General features: G+C 37.9%; 3 protein-coding genes across 14 annotated transcripts; 2 read left to right on the top strand and 1 right to left on the bottom strand.

Moving 5' to 3' along the window:
- The first annotated feature begins 149 nt into the window (after positions 1-149).
- On the top strand, positions 150-3,422 carry LOC125975589 (uncharacterized). Of its 2 annotated transcripts, XM_049731353.1 has the most exons (9): positions 150-1,266; positions 1,333-1,385; positions 1,460-1,492; positions 1,644-1,691; positions 1,855-1,902; positions 1,983-2,033; positions 2,111-2,152; positions 2,307-2,594; positions 3,032-3,422. In XM_049731353.1, the coding sequence occupies exons 1-9, from the start codon at positions 1,130-1,132 to the stop codon at positions 3,058-3,060; spliced, it is 729 nt and encodes a 242-aa protein (XP_049587310.1). In that variant the 5' UTR covers positions 150-1,129; the 3' UTR covers positions 3,061-3,422. The 2 variants fall into 2 exon arrangements, with proteins under 2 accessions (XP_049587310.1, XP_049587311.1); XM_049731354.1 differs by lacking the exon at positions 1,460-1,492.
- LOC125975606 (oocyte zinc finger protein XlCOF20) lies at positions 1,511-10,912 on the bottom strand. Of its 11 annotated transcripts, XM_068651946.1 has the most exons (7): positions 6,134-6,905; positions 5,489-5,950; positions 4,133-4,324; positions 4,049-4,066; positions 3,850-3,984; positions 3,729-3,781; positions 1,511-3,653 (listed from the first exon to the last, which is right to left on the bottom strand). In XM_068651946.1, the coding sequence occupies exons 3-7, from the start codon at positions 4,200-4,202 to the stop codon at positions 3,597-3,599; spliced, it is 333 nt and encodes a 110-aa protein (XP_068508047.1). In that variant the 5' UTR covers positions 4,203-4,324; positions 5,489-5,950; positions 6,134-6,905; the 3' UTR covers positions 1,511-3,596. The 11 variants fall into 11 exon arrangements, 9 of the variants coding, with proteins under 9 accessions (XP_068508047.1, XP_068508046.1, XP_068508044.1 ...); XR_011087446.1 differs by lacking the exons at positions 1,511-3,653; positions 3,729-3,781; positions 3,850-3,984; positions 4,049-4,066; positions 4,133-4,324 and adding exons at positions 7,115-7,270; positions 7,367-7,417; positions 7,539-7,608; positions 8,511-10,912 and having other exon boundaries at positions 4,466-5,950; positions 6,134-7,030; XR_011087447.1 differs by lacking the exons at positions 1,511-3,653; positions 3,729-3,781; positions 3,850-3,984; positions 4,049-4,066; positions 4,133-4,324 and adding exons at positions 7,115-7,267; positions 7,367-7,417; positions 7,539-7,608; positions 8,511-10,912 and having other exon boundaries at positions 4,466-5,950; positions 6,134-7,030.
- LOC125975558 (NF-kappa-B inhibitor delta) lies at positions 9,413-15,942 on the top strand. Its single transcript, XM_049731303.2, has 12 exons — positions 9,413-9,501; positions 10,905-11,032; positions 11,241-11,274; positions 11,356-11,540; positions 11,692-11,873; positions 12,260-12,365; positions 12,445-12,591; positions 12,873-12,924; positions 13,070-13,227; positions 13,719-13,835; positions 13,912-14,076; positions 14,298-15,942. The coding sequence occupies exons 1-12, from the start codon at positions 9,486-9,488 to the stop codon at positions 14,352-14,354; spliced, it is 1,347 nt and encodes a 448-aa protein (XP_049587260.1). The 5' UTR covers positions 9,413-9,485; the 3' UTR covers positions 14,355-15,942.
- Positions 15,943-16,677: the final 735 nt, after the last annotated feature.

Genomic DNA, 16,677 nt, shown 5'->3' with positions numbered 1-16,677 from the left:
CAATATGGCGATGCTTGGGATCAGGAGCTTAGCTCGGGCGCCGCAGGCGGCAGGGGGCGCTCTCCCTTCTCTTTTTCCCACCACTTTTGGGGGGGAATGGCCACCAACAGGTCGCATTGAAAGTGAACATCATATTTCCTCTTCACTTGGCTGCATTATTTGAAATTTCTACGATAGATAACACGCAATTTCATTTACCAGTATCCCTGTAAAAAATTTCAGGTAAAAGTAGAAATAATGAATCACATTTTTTTGCATTAATGACTGTGAAATGCAGTCAATTAAATTAAATTCAGGTTTTACCAGTTATATAGGATACCCATTTGGATAACTTGCCTTAAGAATAACAAAATGAAACTGCACACTATGCTTTTTTAAAATTATTATTAACAACTTGTACAGTGAAGAGAATTTGTTTGCAAATGATGTGATTTGACTAACAAAACAATTAAGTTAATTTATCTAATAATAACCAAATAAGCAAACCTGACACTATATTCAGCAACAATAATTTTTGCAATGTCAAACCATACTTACAAATAATATTTACTTTAATACAATATTTTGCTTCTCTAATTCCGTTGCATCATTTTTGTTAGTTTTTTATGCCTTGTAACTTCTGACAATCTCTTTTTGTCTTCTTTACGTCGTGTCAATCATCATGCCTGAAAAAACTACAGACGTCTGTTGACTACAAGTTCCAGTACATATACTATTTTTTTTTTTAAGTGTAGGAGGTAAAAGTAAAAAGTTGTCGGAAAACTAGATAAGTATAGATAACTGTAAAAACTAATTAAGTAAAGTTAAAAGTATTTGAAGCTTGCCATTTCCCACCACTGCTAAATGCTCCTTGAGTTACCTGTGGAAAAAAAGACCTTTGTTTTGGCAGTGGTCAGATTTGTTTACAATCGTGATACAAAGAACAAAATGCAATCAGGCCTGCATTTTGTTGAAAGGATACTTGGGTGGTGGTTGCGGAGGGGGAGGGACAGCCAGGGGCATTTCCCCGAGATAATTATCCACATATGACCGGTCGAGACAAACATTGGATTGATAATATAAAAAGAGCTTTGTCAACCCTGCAAGCTCTTATTTTCTTAGTCGAGCTGCGCACTGTCAAACAAAAACAATGGAGTCGGGCCGGAATCTTTCATTAAAGGGCAAAGGCCAACAGGAGGAGAACAAGGTGCCTTCAATAAAAAGCCTCGGTTGCAATCCTGACTCTTCACAGTTGGACTGCTGGACACCGACGTCAACAATGAGGCTGTGAGTTTCCATATTTTAATTTGGAATTTTGAACTTTCATTAACGATTTGAACTTTATAATTTCAGTGTTATATGCTGGCTGATGCTCCTCCCGCTTGTTACAGCAGCTCTAATCAGAGGTGAGCCAATTTGATGATCAATTCATTTGCTAACAAATACCACAACTGTTTCTCTTTTTCTAATGTTTTTGTAGCACGGAGAGAAGATGTTTTAAGCTTTCTGAATGGTGAGAATAATTATGCCAGACTTTTCAAAGCATTTATTGTTATTGTCCTGCTTTTTGATTTTACTATATGGTACAGTATTTTGATGTTATTCAGTATTTTGAACTCCGAGAACAAAATGAAAACATTAATTGTTCATCTCTGTTGTTGTAGATGCCCTCAGCACAAAAACAGGAGAGACCATGCCTGCAATTATGACAGGTCAGAGAGAAATCGACAGATGATAAGAATAACGATAAATGATAGACGATAAGAAGAATTACACACATCTGGTAGAGGCAAAATCCAAACCGAGTTTCAGTTTTGTTATGCTTGTGACATGATTTTTTTTAAAAATCATGGTCTTATGAGTCATCTTTCACAGGGCACAGAAACCCGCCAAGTGAACCAGAGAAAGGACAAGATTCTCAAGGTACTGTACTCGATACTCCTACAGTTTATGAATCAGAATGAAAGTAATATGAACTCATTGTTTTCAACGTACATTTTCAGATCTTTCAGAAGATCAGTCTTTGGAGAGTGCCAACCAAGACACAATTACAGGTTTTTAATCAATGAAAAATGCTGAAAATATTTTGAACTTCAGATCAAATTAATAGTAATAATAATTATAATTGCAGAACCTGAGGTGTCTGATGCGAACCTTGGAGGGGAAAGCAAAGGTACAGCTTTAACGATGATCAAATAGTTATGCTGTGTATACTTCAGAATTTCACACATTAAAAAAAGTTGGACACCTTTGAGACTATCATGTGGAATATGATGTAGATTCTACCTTGAAAGTGTGAAATCAACATTTTGTTGCCGCTTCCAAAGACCTTGACAGCGATGAGGCTCCTCAATCAAAGGAGCAAGACAAAGCTCCACCTCGCAGACGAACGGGAGCGCCGCTTGCGAGCAGGAGACGAGCTCAAAATCAACAATGTGGAGAACGAGTGGATCTAAACAGTGGAGAACGAGTCGATCTGAACAGTGAGGAGGCCGTTACTGATGCTATGAACGTGCCAAGCAGCCTGCCTGTCCAAGATACGAGTCTCCAGATGACAACGTCCGTTGAAGGGGTCCACTTGTTGGACACGAGCAGAGAACTGGACGTTCATGATGGTGAGTTTAAATATTGAGTGCTTTAGCTCAATATTCCCTCAGAAACAAGAACATTTGTCAGCTCTGAAACACATCCAATTGACACAAGGCTTCTGATGGGAACATTCTTCTGCCTTCATCTAATTCTGGGACATATTTTTAGGTCAACCTCTTGGTGTTTTATTCATAATTTTTTTCCCATTTTCTGTGACTCAGTCGCACCCATCGGTTGACTCACTGTCAGCAGATCAGCCGGTTCCAATTGTTGCCCAGATTTAGACTTGTATTCACTTTGAGCTTTTCTAGCACTGGGAAAGGGAACAAGGTTCAAATTCAATGGAACAAAGAATTACATTTGCAAAACAAAGGGTATACATTAAAAATATGCGAAAAGAAGACACAAAAAGGACAAAATGACAGCTTGTTAATTCATTATCTGTATGATCGATCGTCTTTAGGCCGTCCAGTCGGAGCCTCTCCAAGCTGAAAAAAGGCAGACTCTACCCGGACTGGTTGGGAGTCAATCACAGGGCACAAATGGTGACAGAAAAGCATTCACGCTCATATTAACATCAATCAATGACTTCTGTTACCTGTTATTTTCTTTAAAAATTAAAAGTGGCCCTTGTTTTTTTTTTTAAACTTGATAAATGGTGTGGCAGTACAGTAGTCTTTAACAAGGGTAACATTTTGGTTGTAGTACAAAGAATACAGGAAGAGAAAAAGACAAGTGGTCTAGACAAAATCTACTTTTGGTTCCTCTCTGTTTTTTTATTTTTAGCTAAATGTGAGCCAAGAGAATAATTTAGCTGAAAATTGTCTGGAAAAAATAAATGCATATGGGATGAATTGGTGTAATCTTTGTTTTCTTTTCATTTAGTGTTTCTCTCTTTGTTTACATAACTATCATATATGAGTATTATCAGTGCTAAATAAACTTGTAGCCCATATGGAAACATATAATCTATGAGATCAAAATAGGACGGTACAATTCAAAAAGTTAATACAATGTAAAAAAAAGTTTCATTTCCTGAAGTGTTGAAGTTCACTATACACATCCGATTGAATTCCGTGTAATTCCTACAAAATAAGAGCAAATTAAAATGCCATTAGTTTATTTTCTTTTAATTTAATGTAAAACAAATTACACTTCACCTGATAGGGAGATTCTGTTATCTCATCCGGTTCGGGTTGTACATGCGTTTTAGCTGTTAATAAAAATATATAATTTACTGATCAATAGCTTATAAAAATAGCTCGTAAGACTAAGGCTTACCATCTTCGTGTGTTCTTTTCTTGTGGAGTATTAGCAAATAGAAGACAGAAACCGCAATGAAGATTGTCAAGACAATATCAGAGACAATAATGCCTATGACCGACTGCATGCTGACAAAATAGCAAGCACCACTTTCTACCAAAGACACAAAAATAAAGTGAATCATTACAATGACTAAAATAAAAAAGAATGTACGTACCTTGTTGTCCTCCAGATCCTGCAAAATATGTTTACGATCAGGGAATTGTGCAAACACAGCACATTTTATGGATGTAACACTCACCAAATAGTGAACTTGAAATGCAAAATGTATCTTTCATGCTGTTTTCCGTCTCAAAGCAGAGCTTGTCCATCGGCAGTCAAGTTCCCCAAGTGAGACTTCACTTAACTGTGGACACGTGATTGTGTTTGGAGGCGGACAAAAGTAGGGTGACCAGACGTCCTCTTTTTCCCGGACATGTCCTACTTTTGTGCTCTAAAAAAAAAACGTCCGAGGGGAATTTCAAATTAACTGATGATATGTTGTTTATGAAACTAACCTGACTTGTGTCGTAAAATGTTATGACTCAAATCTCATGGATCTCAATTTCTTAAGGTGTATCACATGACACGGGTGTCATCATTCGTCATCGTTTAATATTATTCTACATAATTCCATATGATTCAATACTTCTCCACAATTCCACATTGTTCAATGTCATTCCGTATAATTCACTCTCATTTTATTTCTTGATTCAAGGCATTCCACGTTTTCATATTTTGTCATTCAGCATTTCTACACAAATTGATTCATCTATTAAAAAAAAATGTCTTGTTTGCTTCAGATTTTTCTTCTTAACAAGTCATGACAAATATGAGGGCAAAAACCTTAACATAAAAGCTGACCAAAACAAAACCCTCAACACTAATAGTAACTAAGCAACATGCCCTGAATATGAACTTAAAGTAATTACAGTTAAAATCCACAACTAAAAATCAAATAAACATAAGTATTATGAAAATTACAAAACTCTTATCATTCCGAGGCCGGTTAACTATATTCTCAAATTCATTATGACTCAAATAGAAGGTGAAATCATTGCTCATCTCCCCAACACACTTTGGCAAGAGTCTGAGCAGGCAACAGGGTTCTCGCCAGTGTGGATTCTTATATGCCTTTTTAAGCTTCGCTTGGCTCCAAATCTTTGGCCACAAACAGAGCATGAAAAAGGTTTCTCGCCAGTGTGAGTTTTTGTGTGCCTTTTTAAATGTCCATCCTGAGAGAATTTTTGGCCACAAACTGAACATGAAAAAGGTTTCTCACCAGTGTGGATTCTTGTGTGCTTTTTTAAATGTCCCCCCTCAGAGAATTTTTGGCCACAAACTGAGCAGGAAAAAGGTTTTTCACCAGTGTGGATTCTTGTATGAATTGTTAAAGTTCCCTTCACTGAAAAGCTTTGGCCACAAACTGAGCATGAAAATGGTTTCTCTCCAGTGTGGATTCTTGTGTGCGTTTTTAAATGTCCCCCCTCCAAGAATTTTTGTCCACAAACTGAGCAGGAAAAACGTTTCTCACCAGTGTGGATTCTTGTGTGCCTTTTTAAATCTCCCCCCTCAGAGAATTTTCGGCCACAAACTGAGCATGAAAAAGGTTTCTCACCAGTGTGGCTTCTTGTGTGCCTTTTCAAATGTCCCCTCCGAGTGAATTTTTGGCCACAATCTGAGCAGGAAAAGTTTTTCGTCACGTCATCACTATCTGATGGTGGAGCTGCTTGTGATCCTTCACAGTGGTCTCCATCACCTTCTCTAGTCATTTGTTGACTTGAGCTGCAGGTTGGAGGCTCCGCCCCTTTGCTCACCTCATGTTGACCCTCATCTAAACTCTTCACAGGAACACCAGTTGATGGCATCTTGTAGGTATCCTCCTCCTCCTCCTCCTTTTTAATGTCGCAGGAGTCTTCTTCCTCCTCTTTAATACAAGGCCACTCCATCTCTTCCTCCTTTTTTATGATGCAAACAAACGTCTGCTCCATTTGTTCATTCAAGTGGTGGACCTCTTTGCCCACATCTTCCTCTTTAATACGAGTGACCTCTGGCTCCTCCTGCTTAACTTCACTGATGTCTGCAAAACAAGGCAAACACACATCATAACAATGAAAGTTACAGTTGAAGAGAAACTGGCAAAACCTATACAAGGATTTCTTCAATCTGCCTATCACGCATGATTTTGATCGAATTCTACTAAAAATAAACACTGGAAGAGGATTCATTATAGAAAATAGTTATTTCCTAAGGAAGTACTAACCAGCTCTGCGTAAGACACCATAAGGCTGCAGCCAAAGATCTTCCAGTCGACTATGGTCCTTTTCCTCCACACACTTTGCTGTGGTCCTTGCAAACATTTTCACGCTGCAATCACAACTTTTGTTCAACGATATTTGGCTAACAAAGGTGTCTTTTGTTTTTGCAAATGTGATTACGCGTTATCATCTGGTAGAGTGCATGAAGGCATTGAGATTTAAAATCGGGGGCATGCCTGCCTGCAACCACCATTGTAATTTCCACGGTACAGTATTACTCTCGGTACAGGCAAGAACCAGCATATGACGATGAGATCCAACATTCGTCGGGGACGCTGCTCAGTTAGCCTTTGTGTCTACTTGACAAAAGACAGTTGTAATTCAACGATAATGCTAATTATCAAGCTAAATACCAAAAAGTTAGCACTCTGGTAGCTACCATGCTAATGAAAGAACTGCAACCAAGCAGTACTACAAATAACAGTGGTAACATGAGGTCATAACTTACCTCTTACTTTATGTTACTGATTTACCACATAAGTTGCGTTTTTATTTGATACAGCCAAATAGAAGGGGATAAGCTTCTGTTCGAGTCCTTAAACCAAGCGCGGTGTCCGTGGTCTTTGTTTACTTCCTGCTACGTAATGATGATGTCATTTGAGAGAGGTCTGGGACGCCCTCTAGCGATGGACCGTGAGAAGTTCAATGTTGCTCAACATTAAGTGCAGAAAAAAACATTTTGGGCACGTTTTTCATTTTAGATTTCAGGATAAAGTAAAAAAAAAAACAACAACGAAAAAACAGTTCAGCTTTATTTTTCAAGGTTAAAACTCAATAATCTGTGTAGAAAAAAGGTCAGGTCTTCCTCGACTGCCGGATATTCACATACGTTTTGTGATTCTCTGTGAAAAGATGTCATACAAGGGGACAAAATGAGCCATTTGTACCAGACCGCACCCACATCACACTAATTCCTATTGGCTTACCCTTTTCTCTTTTCTCTCGCTTTTGATTTTTACTTAGCTGAATTCTGGCACATTGGTAGGTGATGATGACGAGTATAAGGGTCAACAGCACATCGGCACTTATAATACCCGCCAGTATGCCAGGCTCGATCCTGTAGCATGATGCATGGCCGTCTGCTGGGGTAAACGACACACAAAATGAAATCAAAGCTATCGTTTTCTGGCCCTGAACATAAAGTTGTTTAAACCTAGTAACAGACTGTGTAGGTGTACCTAATGGTATGGCTGGTGAGTGTCCTGTCGTGTTGTATGCCTCCGCAGAACCTTTGCGAGAGTGAGAGAAAGAACTCACATCACATTTATGACACCTCTTTGAGTTATGAGTTGCGGTTTTACTTCCTTCACAGGAAAACCCACCTTAGAAGCAAAAACGGAAAATACTTACTGCAGAGTACAGAGAACAGCACAAATGATTTGATGCACGCCATTATCCCCGTGCTTGGCTGTGAAATTTTCTAAAAGACAAAATGAATAATTGAGCAACAAATAGCTAGGTAGGAAGGTATGGAGGATGGATAGATAGAGATAGAAAGATAGAGAGAAAGAGAGGGGAAAAATTAGATAGATAGATAGATAGATAGATAGATAGATAGATAGATAGATAGATAGATAGATAGATAGATAGATAGATAGATAGATAGATAGATAGATAGATAGATAGATAGATAGATAGATAGATAGATAGATAGATAGATGGAGAGAGAGCGAGAGAGAGAGAGATAGATGGAGAGAGAGACAGACAGACAGACAGACAGACAGACAGACAGACAGACAGACAGACAGACAGACAGACAGACAGACAGACAGACAGATAGATAGATAGATAGATAGATAGATAGATAGATAGATAGATAGATAGATAGATAGATAGATAGATAGATAGATAGATAGATAGATAGATAGATAGATAGATAGATAGATAGAGATAGAAAGATAGAGAGAAAGAGAGGGGAAAAATTAGATAGATAGATAGATAGATAGATAGATAGATAGATAGATAGATAGATAGATAGATAGATAGATAGATAGATAGATAGATAGATAGATAGATAGATAGATAGATAGATAGATAGATAGATAGATAGATGGAGAGAGAGCGAGAGAGAGAGAGATAGATGGAGAGACAGACAGACAGACAGACAGACAGACAGACAGACAGATAGATAGATAGATAGATAGATAGATAGATAGATAGATAGATAGATAGATAGATAGATAGATAGATAGATAGATAGATAGATAGATAGATAGATAGATAGATAGATAGATAGATAGATACATCACCGTTTGATGAGCAAGTCAACTATTATTTTCACACTGTTGTTCTATACGAATGTGCGAATTCATGTGCTCTTACCTGTGGTGATGTGCCATCCACGAACCAGAAGAGGTATGACTAAAACTGCGGATGTAGTTTTGATTTCATTTTCTCTAAAGACTGATTCCGCCCTCTTTTGGGCACGACATAGGCCTGAGACGCTTCAACGTTGGTTCCCCTTTGTTTACAGCAGAGGACGCTGTCCGATGTGTAAGGGTTAGGGTTAGTTTTACTAAAAAGTGTGCAGTGTATCTTCAGATTCCTCACACTCTGTCCCTAAGTAGAAATTGAGATTATTCTGTAAAAAATAGTCTCTTATTAAAGTAAATACTGTAACTACAAGTAAATTAAAAACTACAGACTTTTATTAATGGTTATATGCAATACATTTTGAATGACTGAGATTGGCTGGGCAAGCAGTTTATGGTCTCTCGCCCTAAGTCAGCTATGATAGGCCCATATGAAAATGAATGGCTGGCTTTTCAATTGAATTTGATAATATTTTTGGTCATTTTTCCATGTTATTTTTCAAACTGTGCATATGCATGTTACAGTGGCTGTTTATTTTTTACTCTAACCTTAACCCCTAATACTAACTTTCTAACTTTACTAAATATGATGATGATATTATTATTATTAATAATAATAATTTTAATCAACTTTCTTCATTCATGCTCTTCAGTGAACAGACATCAATTTATTAAAAATAATAATAATTTGCGCTGTCTGATTTCAGAATGTACATTATATATGTTGGAATGAGTTACAAACGCTGATTTCAGAATGTACATTATATATGTTGGAATGAGTCACAAACGCACACACAGACAAAACACACGCGAAAGGGCGTGGATAACAGCACACACACGTGTGTGGGCGGCGTATTCTGTGTGTACAAGCAGTGGTGCGTAGTCAACAACAAGGCAGACAGACTTCAGACAAGCGCAACGTCACACATCACACATCTGCTCGCTGTTGTTGGACTCTTCTAATACCAACCAATACCTCAGAGAAATGCACTATGATAAAGGTGAGTACATTTTAATTTATTTTTTTCATTCATATTCTTCTGTGAATGGACATCAAATATTTGACATGTTAGTTGTCCCAACCAGTGATTGCTGATATAACTACAAATCCTTTCTTAGTATTATAATGAATATTTTCCTATAATTTCTGTAAAGTATGTATCAATTATGTAGTGATGGTATATAGAAATTCTGTGTTAGTAAGTGCATCTTGATATTTGACTGAATAAGAACATATTGGTCTCTCTTCATCTTTTCTCATAATTTCTGATTCTGTTTGACCAGAAAATGACGACATTGGCAATGTGCAGCTGCTTCTCTCCCCCGCATATTGCTCTTTCTTTCTCTCTCGCTCTCTTCTGTGAGGAGGGAGCCCAAAAGCGATAAGTCACTGGAATCCCCATCGTCCCTCCCACGCACATGACTCAGTGTCCAGGGGTTTCCACTGCCCGAATTTGAATATCGCAAAGGGCAACTAGATTATCCCTAACCCTAGGAGTGTGCTCCGAATCTCGATGTATGGAGAACTGGCCATTGCATGTTCTTTCTGTGCTTCCGTGGGATTTCTTTGCATTCTTCTACTTCCTTCCACTTTTCATAAACATCCTTTTTACGTTATCGGAAGACTCTAAATTGCCCATTGGTGTAAATGGGTGGATGGATATAAATTATAAGATCACAAGTTCAAACATGAGTAGAAATTATTTAAATGTACCGACACTTTCCAAGGTCTGGTACAGTTTCTAAGCTATCATCCTGATCAAAACAAATTGTTCAAGAACAACCCAGATATCAAAAAGGCCTGCCAAGAAATATTCAAAGAGTCTCATGCTAACTTATTGCTCTGGGCTGTTAGTGGGAGTCCCCCAATTTCTTCAATACATTTCAAAACTTGGACAGAATAACAAAATGACAGTGACTCCCCCAACACACATCAAGATTGGTTTTAGAATAAATGACACTCAAAAACCCGCAACATTCAAAGCTTGGTAGGTGCCAGCAAACCAATATTGTAAATGAAAGCAGCCAAGCAAAAGCAAGCTAAAAAAGATAGACCTAAATAAATGTTAGCATACCCATGCTAACAATGAAACAGAAACAAGACCACAACAGTTGTGCCGATACGACGACATCTGTGTGTGTGCCGCAGTAAGGAAGATGTGGTTTGTGTTTCTGTGTGTGTGTAAAAGAGCCACGCGGAAGATGTCATAGAAAACATGTATGTTATCCCGTTGTGAAGGTTTTCTCTTGTGGCTTCCTAATGGAGTCGATGCGTCACACAGATCACAGAGTGGAAACATCTTTTTTTGTCGCGTGACGCGTGACTTTTTCCTGTTGCGCTCATTTACCTATCCTGTGTATAAAAAAAATACATAAATTCAGCGTGTAAATTGTTGTCACACAGCGCCAAAGGAGAAGCCATGCTACACTCAGCCCACAGTGAAAAAACTTCTGGAACAAAAGAGGAAGCGAGAGATGTCGTCGGGGCTTACCTCTTACCCTGCAAACACAACTGGTCACAACATGCTTACTGTAAGAAACATCTCATAGCAGAACAGTACCATATTTTCCGCACTATAAGGCGCACCTAAAATCCTCCAATTTTCTCAAAAGGCGACAGTGCGCCTTATAATCCGGTGCGCCTTATATATGGACCAATATTGAGCCTTATAGTGCGGAAAATACGGTATTATGCCACTAATAAGATGACCCCATTTTTCTTCTTTATTTCCTCTCACAGCACCTGCAGGCGTCAGAACAACAGACATGTGCAGGTGAGATTTGGAAAATTCCTGTACAATAGTTTTTGAATTTTACAATAAGTGTGCCCACCTTAGCTTCTCTCTCCAACTCAGGCGCATCAAGCAGCTATACGGAAATGCCAGCTATGAGCTGTGAGCTGTGGGCCCCCATGCAGGAACCTGCTCTATCTTATGACCCCAATCAACCTGGACCAAGCTTCCCTATGGGCTATAATGTCCCAATGGAGCCCGCTTTCAGTTCACAGCAGCATCATCCAAGATTTGAGTCTCAGTCTTACGTGAGGAAATAAATAAATGAATAACTAAATAGACAAACAAATATACAAATAAATACATAAATAAACACATGAAAAAACATATAAATAAATACATTAATTAATAAATACGATTTTGAGTTGAATTTGAGGTTGTTTTTTTTTGTTTGAGCAGGAGTGCCAGATGGCAGCTGCAAATCAGGGCGCAGCATCTACTTGGACCCTTCTCGGACACAGCCAGCCCCCCCAGCCAACATTCGGGTCCTGGTTTGACACCGACGCACTCGAGAAAGCCAGGATGATGATGAGAGAAATGGAATACAGTAAAATCATTGGCCAGGATGAAGATGGAGACACGTGAGTGAGCAGCTATCAAATATTCAGTATCTTCTGAGATTTGTATGTAACGTATGAATGAGTGTTTATTACTTGTGTGATTGTCTGCTAAACTGTGTGTGTTGATGTTTTGTAATCATAGAAAAAAAAAAAAAAAAAACATCCTGAGTCATACAATTTCTAAAAGGAAACTGGGTCAAATGTATGAGGCTACCCACATGTTTATGGTCACTTGTTAGAAATTATTTCCTAAAAACTCACTCATTAGAATAATTGGAAATTCTAAGTTTTGATTTTTATGGATTATAAAGGTATTTTTTCATTCTTATAATTGACAGATGGAGAATTACCAGCATTTGCTGTTGGCTAATCTTTTTTTTTTTTTTCATTATTTTGTTTTGGGTCAGCATTCTGCATATCTGCACAGCTAAGGGTCTCAGGGAGTGGGCCTTTGCCGCAGCAGAGAAGCTGAGGGATTTGGGGAAGCTTGATGCCAAAGAGCATAAAGGCAAAGTATGGAAAAGCAAGCAATGGACACATTCTTGAATTGTGAGCAACATTATACATTTGTATTTTGATTTTGCATGAATAGACTGCCTTATTGGTGGCTGTGACAGCAAACCAGCCAGACATTGTTCACGATCTGCTGTCATTTGGAGCGGACATTAATGCTTGCGATGACAAAGGGCAAAACGCTCTTCATCTGGCTGCCCACGATGGCCTACCAAGGATAATGCAGGTATGGGGCTGAACCACTTTGGACTAATATGCTTCAAGTTTTTAACATTTATTGAATCGTCATTCTTCTTAAAAGAAAACAACAAAAAAGAACTGTGTTGGGGGTAATTTAGAAAAAGGGGGAAAAAACCTTTGTCGATACAGTACAGATAAATTATTTCAAGGTTTCAGTTTAGTTTCTTGGTCATTCAAGTTATATTAATATGTAAAGGTTGAATCGAGGCAAATCATATTATTTCTATTTAATCAAATTTAATCCCAAATCTTTTTTTTTTTTTCTAGGTAATTCTGTCCAATAAACCTGCTGTCAACCTCGAGGCCAGAGATTTTGAAGGTAATGTCTCACTATTACAAAAACATTCTTATATTTATGTACAATATGAACAGTACTTGTCCAGAGTGTCATCAACATGAACTATTTCCTAAAATATTACGGGTACCTACTATCCCTTGTTCAACTATTGATATTTTTGTGCTAGGTATGACCCCTCTGCACTGTGCAGCCATTTCTCACAGTGTCACCATGAAGGCTTTGTTTGCCTGTGGGATGGCCGATGTTAACCTTCAGGCTAAAGCTGAAGAGAAGCTCTGCTGTGTGCAGGTGCTTCTCAATGCAGGCGCTTCACCACTCAGCCAGGTGGAGTACAAACGTCCATCCTCTATCCATTTATCATTTCTGTAAAGTCAAACTCATTTTTGTCACGGGCCGCATCGTAGTCATAGTTACCATCGGAGGGCCATTATGAACGTCAACATGAAACTGTTCAAATATTTTTAAAAGATCAATGATAACAAAAAAATTCTAGCAATATCTGTATTTCTTTAAAAGTGAAGACAATTTGTAAGTTTAGTATTGACACATGAAGACAATTTGTCTTCGGGGGCCACATCAAATGTTGTGACGGGCCATATTCAGCCCCCGGGCCTTGAGTTTGACACCTATGCTGTAAAGGCTTTTAATGGATAATATTAAACATATATAGTATCACTTGTATTAAAAAAGGGGAACTACCCGAGCCAACCACAATGATGTCATCACTTGTGTTTTCTTTCTAGTGATATTTGCATATTCCAGCATGACTTATTGTGGTTTTGTTATGGCCCGCCCCCAATCTCCCCCACTTGCAGGAAATCAAAAGTAGCAAGACAGTTCTACACTTGGCTGTGAAGGAAGGGAATGTCGACCTGCTCCACTATCTGCTCAGCATCCCCATGCATAATGTCAAAGACTTTGTCAACATGAAAGTGAGTACCTGCTGTTTACCGCATGAAAAAGTCACAGTGTGGTCAGTGTGACTCAGTATCCAATTTCTACTTCAAGGCACACGGCCACACAGCTTTACACATGGCGGCCTGTCTCCATGGCAACCCCCGGCAGGAGGAGATCCTGCGGCTCCTTCTGAGCAAAGGAGCTGATCCCAGCATCCGCAATATGGAAAACGTCCTACCGGCACATCTTCTGCAGGGCGGCCTGCAAGGGGAGCAGGTGAGCCAAATTCTTTGTTATCAATAAAAATAGCGAAATAAATAACAAAGTAAAAAATATTGTGGGTTTTCTTACTCACGCAAATAAATTAAGGAATTATGAAATTAGATCAATGATTACAGGTAAATTAATTCTATTATAAAAAATAATTATCCATTAAAAACAGCTAAATTCATTAAAAAAAAATTGCATTTATAGCATCTTTTACAAATTTCTTTCAGCTTAAACTCTTGCTGAAGAAACGTCGACGTTCAGTGGCCCAGCATAACCAGGAATGATTGAAAGTCTTCCATGAAGAAGGGATGACAGAAAGGCGTTTGAGGTTAATTCACATTGGATTTCAACTCTTAAAATGATTCGCCACTACCTGCTTTTCAAGTACAGAAGAAGTTCATATTTATATTTTATTTTCTATGAGGCATTCATATTGAGGACCTTTTATTTCCAATTACAAACCCATGCTGTTTGGAATATATTTTTTAAATATTTATTTTTCCTCACATTTTGAATTAAGTACATGTCACTCGTCACAATATCAGGTTAGGATTATCATTTTTGATATTGTATGAATCTTCTTAGGTTGTGTATCTCAGTACCAGAGTTAAATCGGTGGCTGGGTGATAGAGTTCTCATTTTGCTAAAATTCTTTGATTTCTATGAAATCAATCGAGGACTCAGAAATCATAATGATGGCATTGGCCGTGATGCTGCTGCTGAATTCAATCAGCACATTTACTTATGTTGACATTGACGACATGTTGAAAAGGACCTGTATGCATCATACTTCTCGATGTAGTTTACTGTGTAAAACTACTTTAGTTTGTTCTATGTCTCATGACCAAAGCGTGACGCAGTGCATGCCAGTAGTGAGTCATGACCCAAACGAAAAGTCATGTTTGGGATATTCTTATGAGCATTGGGGAAATTGAATCACTCAAAGGAAAGTTTAAACAACTGTCACCTTCGCTTCACAAAAATTCCAACATCTCGATTGCTTTGATCAGAAACCACCAAGAGGGTCAAAATTTGAATTTGACTGTAATTTCAGTAAGAAAAATAAATGTTGAGGTTTCTGACTTATATGTGTTGTTTTGAATGTTACTTATGAAACATCACCACTGCTGAGAAATATTATTTCAAAAAAATACTCTGACACATAACCTCAAATATGTAAGTCAGGTGAGTGAACCATGTCGATTTATGATTTTTTAAGATTTTTTTTTTTTTTTGTGGCACATTTGGGTTTAGCTAAAACATGACTTGTTTCCATTTATCCAGATATTTGTGCCTTGGTTGAGATTGGTTCTGTCTGAGTGCTGTTATCCATTAATAATTTACTTAATGGTGATTATCCAATAGCTAAATCACCCGAAAGGAATTGAAGCTACAAAAAACATGTTGACAAACCAAATCCTTCATTTAATGCATGTGCCAAAAGCAACATCTGTGTTATGACATCGCATGATGAACATGGCTTTGATTTGTTTCATGTTTTCTTTCTTTTTTAAAATATTGCAACCAACTGTGACAGTCAAATATTTGCGCTTCTGACAAAAGATTAACTCTCTTTGTGTTCTTAATTTGGATGTGCAAAAACAAAAACTGCCACGAGTGTGAGAAACATTTGAGTACATTTTTTATTGTATTTATACATTTATTATCGGTCCAACAACAATAAAACACTTTTATGAATGTTGCACACTTCGGTTCTGATGCCGACCTCTCCTTGCTTCATCATAATACTGCATTTGTTATACGGCTGGAGGAGGCACTGCAGCAAAGGAGTGAGAGAAAAAAAAAAGAGACAATTAGAATGTTACAGACGATGATTTTAACAGAGAATAAAGTGTGCTCACCATCTGTCTTTGGTGTTTGAGTATTGGATGATCTGCAAACAGAAAAAGAGAAAAAAGGCTTGAGTGATTAAGTTTTTGGGGCTCGCAAACATGCAGAGGCAACATTGGATCAGGCATAATCAGATTGTGAGAAGGTCTGCAGGTAAGGGGTATTTAGTCACTCCATATTGCAAGTTGTACAAAAGAGTTTAAAATAAACAAATATATAAATATTTTTTTACTCTGTGTTGTCCAACAAGCGACATGCGATATATTTAGACGTTACACTATACCAACACATGACGAGTGGCCATTCTGAAAATCATAATTCCACAACTCTGTCATGTTTTGGGGAGTGTGTGTTTAATTGAGGAATGATGCAGGTTAGTATATCCTTTGCTTGGTCCACTGCTTCAAAAAGTCAAACTCATACAACATGCACAGGCGCAACATCCACTAAACACTTCTTACTTGGAGGAGGATTTTACACATTTAGTGCATTTGTTACCTGTTTGAGGAATGATACATTGGTTACTAATATATCAGTGTGTACACTCACCGTACACTTCGCCGTACACACGCACGATCTAATGAGATCCAATTGGTGGTACTGAAAATTCAGTATTTGCAAATATAACCATAAATATACGGTGGTAGTTTCGTAAAGGTAGTTGAACTAAATAATCAAGTTCCAATAACAGCTGTGATACAATTACAATAATAATAATAATGTGATAGTTTTGTTTCTTAACTTTATTGAGTGGAG

Source organism: Syngnathus scovelli, chromosome 9 (genome assembly GCF_024217435.2).
Source record: "Syngnathus scovelli strain Florida chromosome 9, RoL_Ssco_1.2, whole genome shotgun sequence".
Taxonomy (NCBI): Eukaryota; Metazoa; Chordata; class Actinopteri; order Syngnathiformes; family Syngnathidae; genus Syngnathus; species Syngnathus scovelli.
This window is presented reverse-complemented; position numbering and strand designations above follow the sequence as displayed.

Bases quoted from the DNA above. Each gene is read 5' to 3' on its own strand.
- LOC125975589 (XM_049731353.1), top strand. From the start codon at position 1,130: ATGGAGTCGGGCCGGAATCTTTCATTAAAGGGCAAAGGCCAACAGGAG. The intron at 2,034-2,110 runs GTTTTTAATCAA...TTATAATTGCAG, and splicing joins CAACCAAGACACAATTACAG to AACCTGAGGTGTCTGATGCG. The intron at 2,595-3,031 runs GTGAGTTTAAAT...GATCGTCTTTAG, and splicing joins AGAACTGGACGTTCATGATG to GCCGTCCAGTCGGAGCCTCT.
- LOC125975606 (XM_068651941.1), bottom strand. From the start codon at position 6,431: ATGCTGGTTCTTGCCTGTACCGAGAGTAATACTGTACCGTGGAAATTA. The intron at 6,238-6,378 runs GTGGTTGCAGGC...TTGTGATTGCAG, and splicing joins GTACCGTGGAAATTACAATG to CGTGAAAATGTTTGCAAGGA. The intron at 5,951-6,133 runs GTTAGTACTTCC...CTTGTTTTGCAG, and splicing joins TGGTGTCTTACGCAGAGCTG to ACATCAGTGAAGTTAAGCAG.
- LOC125975558 (XM_049731303.2), top strand. The intron at 11,275-11,355 runs GTGAGATTTGGA...TCTCCAACTCAG, and splicing joins AGAACAACAGACATGTGCAG to GCGCATCAAGCAGCTATACG. The intron at 13,228-13,718 runs GTGGAGTACAAA...CCCCACTTGCAG, and splicing joins GCGCTTCACCACTCAGCCAG to GAAATCAAAAGTAGCAAGAC.